The sequence below is a fragment of the Chelonoidis abingdonii genome, chromosome 4 (genome assembly GCF_003597395.2).
Source record: "Chelonoidis abingdonii isolate Lonesome George chromosome 4, CheloAbing_2.0, whole genome shotgun sequence".
Classification (NCBI taxonomy): Eukaryota; Metazoa; Chordata; order Testudines; family Testudinidae; genus Chelonoidis; species Chelonoidis abingdonii.
In genome coordinates, this window is record NC_133772.1 from 41757237 (window position 1) to 41763236 (window position 6000).

At 41.6% G+C, this 6000-nt stretch overlaps 1 protein-coding gene across 5 annotated transcripts in view; it reads right to left on the reverse strand.

Annotated features, from left to right (window-relative positions):
• MOB2 (MOB kinase activator 2) overlaps positions 1-6000 on the reverse strand; it is a 163151-nt gene that overhangs the window by 82479 nt on the left and 74672 nt on the right. Inside the window, exon 2 of one of the 5 annotated variants that reach the window (XM_075065091.1) lies at positions 4194-4294. The exons of 3 other annotated variants lie outside the window; for them this stretch is intronic. In XM_075065091.1, the coding sequence (XP_074921192.1) occupies positions 4194-4210 (17 nt within the window). In that variant the 5' untranslated portion in view covers positions 4211-4294. Of the gene's footprint in view, positions 1-4193; positions 4295-6000 lie in introns of those variants that run through there. One more of the 5 variants, XM_032770816.2, reaches the window with a different exon arrangement.

The window sequence follows — 6000 nt, forward strand, 5'->3', positions numbered from 1 at the left end:
GATTGGTAAAATCTGCCCCACTGTACTTCAACAAAAAAGTTTGAAACTGATATTTAAAAAAAAAAATCCAGAGCTTTCAGTAGAAATAGTACACAGATTCTCAACTCAGAGAAGTCTTTGTGTGTGTGCGCATTTTTTTTTTTTAAACACTAGTAGTGACCCATTAGAGGGGAAAGCAAGAAAAAGATTTAAAATGTCAGCAAAGAGACTGTAATGTTGATCAAAATAAAGCTTAAATCTGAAAAAAAAGTGAGACAATGCATATGGATAACGTGTTTATTTTATAATACACTTAATGCAATACAAACATACACATTAATATTAGCAGAACAATCCGTCTAGACTTTACACTTAACAGTTGTGATGGGGCAAGGCCAGATGGCTACAGTAAAGTACTGAGGAACAGGTATGTTAGCCCCAGGCTAAACAAATCCCTGGTACCATGGTAACCAAATGGCAGTTGCTCCAGGATAATCAAGGCACCTGAGGCCAATTAAGATCTTTCTAGAAGGCAGTGGAGATAGCTACTTTAATTAGAACACCTGCAGCCAATCAAGGCAGGCTAATCAGGGCACCTGGGTTTAAAAAGGAGCTCACTCCAGTCAGGCAGAGAGGAGCCAGAGGAGAAGGAGCGTGTGTGAGGAGCTGGGAGCAAGAAGGCAAGGAGCTGAGAGTGAGAGAGTGTACTGCTGGAGGATTGAGGAGGACAAGCGTTATCAGACACCAGGAGGAAGGTCCTGTGGTGAGGATAAAGAAGGTGTTTGGAGGAGGCCATGGGGAAGTAGCCCAGGGAGTTGTAGCTGTCATGCAGCTGTTACAGGAGGCACTATAGACAGCTGCAATCCACAGGGCCCTGGGGCTGGAACCCAGAGTAGAGGGCGGGCCCGGGTTCCCCCCAAACCTCCCAACTCCTGATCAGACACAGGAGGAGCTGACCCAGACTGGGGGTTCCACCCGAGGGGAAGATCACTGAGGTGAGCAAATCCGCCAATAAGCGCAGGACCCACCAAGGTAAAGGAGGAACTTTGTCACACAGACTAAAAGTAATTAAAAACATCACTTTTAAAATATATACATTAAAATGGAGGGAACCTACTCCTCTAATTCACTGCCCTTTCAACCTTGTCTTGACAAACTTTTCACCCTCAGTGCCTCCCCGACCCTTATTAGTGCTACTACAGCCAGAAGAGAGACTCCACTTCTTCCCTTCCTCTATCTAGGGCTGTTGTGAATTCCTTTCCATCGACTCAGACCTCCAACAGAAACACCACTGCTTTTTCCCACACCCGAAGTGAAGAGGACAAGCAAAGGAGTCACTGAAGTGGTATTGGATAAACTATGTAGGAAATACACCTGCCTTAAAGGTTTCATATTTGGACAGATAAGAAATTAGGCTTCCCCTAGATCAGCAAAGTGGCCCATGCGCAGCCCCTGGTCAGGTATGCCAAAGGTGATGTGCATAGATCTTTCTGCCCAAAATGTTTGTTTGAGGAGAGGAAAGGAGGCTCAACTGTCAGCATAATTCACTGCTCAGCACAGGCAAGGTCAACCTACAACTAAATTCTGCACCACTCAGGTAAAAAATCTGGGAATTCTCAATCAGCTTCAGATACATTTACAAATGGAGATTGTGATGGAATATACTCCTGTATTCACACTCTCCACACTATTGTAGTAAACTTTGTATAAAGTATGCCTTGTAAGGTATCATTTGACAACTCATAACTTGCTGGTCAGTATTGTCCTGGTAAAATATGTGTGGTAACACTGTATGTGAAGTTATAAGATTCCTCCTGTATGATGTTATTAACACATGTTCCAAACCCCACAGCACACCCAGGCAGAAGTCAGGTCTCCTCTAAACAAAGGAAGGAATGTGTGTTTGCCTGAATTTGCATTTTAGCAGTAAACAGAGTCATCAAGCAGGGAAGGAAAACAAAGACAGTCCAAACAGGTGTAAAAAACCCAGCAGAGAATATCCTTCCACATAGATCCTTTGTTTCCTGGGTCTCAGATAGAAATTATTTTCAAGAGGGGGACTGAAACTATAAAAAGGGACAACCACCAAAAGGCAACCCTCTCTGTACCCCTGCTCATTGCTTCCTCTACACCTGAGAAGACAAAAGGAAACAGCCATTGTACTTTGGGGGAAGGGGCCCTGACCTGAAAGTTTTGGTCAGTAATCTGCTCGAGCATGTGATCAGAAAGTCTGCTTTGCAACTAAGACAGTTTAAGTAGATACTAGCAAGTGTTTTCTCTTTATTTTTTCTTGTAACCATTTCTGACTTGTATGCCTGATTATTTGTACTCACTTAAAATCTCTTTGTAGTTATTAAATCTTTTTTGCGTTTTATCTAATCCAGTGAGTTTAAGTTGAAGTATCTGGGTAACTATTTAAGGTAATGAACTGGCATATTATTCCCTCAAGGGAATAACAGACTTAATATATATTTGTAGAGTCCAGGAGAGGGCTAAGCAGTAGACGGCATACATTTCTGAGGGAACATCTGGGACTAGGGAAGCACTGTGATCAACCTGCAGTATAACCCAGGCTGGGAGAACCAGGACATAGCTGGCAAGCTGCAGTTAGCCACACCCTGAGTATGTATGTAACATGCCAGAAAGCTGTTTTTGAGCGGCCTGGGTGGGAGCTACTTCAGCAAGGCATTGTAAGGCACTCACGATTGCAGGGCAGGGTGACACACCCCATTGGTCCAAGAACTCTCTGTGACCCCTAATATGTCACAGAGAGTTCATTAAATACAAAAATGAACACAAGTGAATACAATTAGTACAGTAATCAGTTTGTTATTGTACACCACACTATGTTTATGAAAGTGGCATTTGGTATTGAAAAATATGTAACTGCATTGTAGAAACTACTGGGGGATTAGTTACCTGTGAACCAAATTGTTGGGGCTTCTGGCAGTTCAGTGGTCAGTTTGAAATAGGGGAATAAGCATATTAATAGGGTGTTTCTGCAAGTTTATCAGTAGTGACATAGTTAACAGGGCCATTTCAATCATCATCTTTAGGTTTCAGCATCAAAAACACTCAGATGAATGCGGACAATTCAACCCTTTCAGAACAATTGCTGCAAACGTCCTGCAAATTCAGATAGAAAACATTACATCAGTTAAACCTGAACATGTGAACAGAACCGTTTCTTCACAACAGTAAGGAACAGAAGTTGATTATTATTCTGGAGCATAAATCTGCAGCATGGGAAGTGTTCTGCAGCCATGCAATACTCTGGGCCCTAACCACAGGGAATTACATGTCAGAAGAGTCTTATTTCCCATTGTATTTTATGCCTTTGTATATGTGTCCACATACACAGTGCGAACTGTGTCCCTAACAGAACACTTTCACCCAAGATGGCTGCAATTTCACACACTAATACAGCAATAAATTAAAGGGCATGTTTAGCCTTGAATGATTGTTTCTATAAAAAGTGTCTCCTTTCCACTCCTCGGTCTTCTCTACATTAAGATTTGCACTGGTTTAACTCCATCAGTAGTTTCTTAACGTAGTCAGGGCCAAATTCTTGGCTGACAACAGCAGCAATGTTGTACTGACTACATTAATCTAATATAAGAATTAAGCTTGGCCATGTCTATTTTTTCCCTCCTTCTCCCCCTATCTCCCAGTTTCTGTGGACTATTTTAAGAGCCTTGCTTTTTAGGATATTATGGATTTTGATTGTTTCTTCGTTTGCCGGTGTTAACTTTGCTTGAACATTATAGAACCATCTTGCCTCATATGTGGACACTATCATGTCGGCCTTTTTAAAAACTGCAAGAACACTTAATATAGCAAAGTCATTTTCCCAGGTTAAAAAAGTAGAAAGAAAAGAAAGCACCATTATTAGTTGCAAGAACAGACACATTGCCTAGTCCAAAAAATAAAATAAAAAAAGGTAAAAGAATCTGCTTAGCGTCTTCAGTGCAAAGAAAAACACATTTGTATGCCTTCCCAGGACAAAAAACAGTTTGTTTCTGGAGGAAAATCTGACATTCATTTTTTACCACCACACAGCAGCATTTCATTCCTTTTCTTGTGCAAAGATAAATTAAACTTGAAGAAACACACAAAAATGCAAGGTTTCAAATATAAAGATGGGCAACAGCAGCAACAGATGGAGTGAAATCAGCTGCTGAAGCATTTTTGTATAGTTCCAGAGGACATCTCACCTGCAACAATCCTGCATCTATGGCAGCTATTCTAAAATCAGCAGTCGATTTGACATGGTATTCAGTAATAAGCTTGAGCAGCCACATAACTGAGGCCTTGTCTATATGAAAGGAATATGAACAGTTAGTCTACAGTACGCTGGGGTGTAAAATTGCCTTGCACTAGTCTGCCCAACTTGAACCGTCCATGTGGATCCTGCTGCTGTTGTACACCAAAAGTTCCCTAGTGTGCTTTAATCTGTCCATTTCAAAGGAACTAACCATTCCTACAGATCAGCACTGAAACCAATCACACCTCAAGCCTCTGCCACCATAATAATTCTTATCCCAGAGTCACATAAGAGATTTGATTTCTTAAAGCTACCTGGAGCTTTTTAAATAGAGAAGCACTTGGAGGTCCCAGTCAGGACTGGAATACAAAGACACTGTCCTGGCCCCAAAGAGTTTAGAACAGGGGTCAGCAACCTTTCAGAAGTGGTGTGCCGAGTCTTCATTTATTCACTCTAATTTAAGGTTTTGCGTGCCAGTAATACATTTTAATGTTTTTAGAAGGTCTCTTCCTATAAGTGTATAATATATAACTAAACTATTGTTGTATGTAAAGCAAATAAGGTTTTTATAATGTTTAAAAAGCTTCATTTAAAATTAAATTAAAATGCAGAGCCCCCAGACCAGTGGCCAGGACCTGGGTAGCGTGAGTGCCACCGAAAATCAGCTTGTGTGCCGCCTTCGGCACGCGTGCCATAAATTGCCTACCCCTGGTTTACAATCACAGGAAAATCTTGGCATTATATCCATAAAATTTAAGCCGTTTAGCCGAACACAGATAGCTGTCTATAGTGTTATATGTGATTTCCCTTAAAGCTTGTCAATAAACAGAGATGTGAAAATCTGAGATCAAGTTTGTAGAAACTGACCCTGGCAACTGTGTGCCTGGGGGGTGGGAGTGGAGGTGAGTGCAAGATTGTACTTCCTAGAGCTTTTAAGCACACTAGCATACTTTTCCTCCTCATGCCACTAGATTAAAGGTGTTAAAGTTCTTCCTAACCAGTTGTGTACAGTTGCCAGACAGACTTCTTAAAAAACAAAGTATTGTTTATTCTTAATAGCAGAAACAAACCATTTAGTGAAAAGGGATTTTAAAAAGAGAGCCTATACATGTCTAACTTACCAAAAACTTTACAATCATGTGATAGTGGTCTAGGCAGACTAGCTTCTTCAGATTCCCCAGTGTCAGTCTTGTTTCTCCAAACAGCTCCCCAATAACTACCTTTTCTCTTGAAAGAGCACCTTTACATTCAGCCTTTCGTCTTCTCAGTTCCCATGCTTTGACCGTGCTTGTCAAAAACTAGTCCAGGGGTACGTCTACACTGCACGATTATTTCGAATTAGCTTAAACCGATATTACAAAACAGATCTAATAAAATCGGTTTAGCGCGTCCACAGTGGGATCCCGAAATCTCTGTAACGGAGCTGGTTTACACAGATCTTGTCTCCCCATACAGCGATCAGACTAGTTTCCGTACGGCTATGCTGGATGCTCTTTTCGATTTCAAATGCATCGCAGCCGTTGCTGATTAGAGCTCCCGTGGGCAGCTAGGAATGTTAATTAAAAGTTCGCGGGGATTTTCTGTTACCTTGTGCCCGTTTGCATCGAGTTTCAGTTGCTGTCACGTCCGTTTGTTGCACTCTCGCGCGATGCCGCGGAGGCCGATAAACGTCGATTTCCTCATATGAACCTATCCGATGTTTCACTATCGATTTAGCGATTTACTCTCTCTCGTTTTGGTAGGAGTTCCGAATCGAT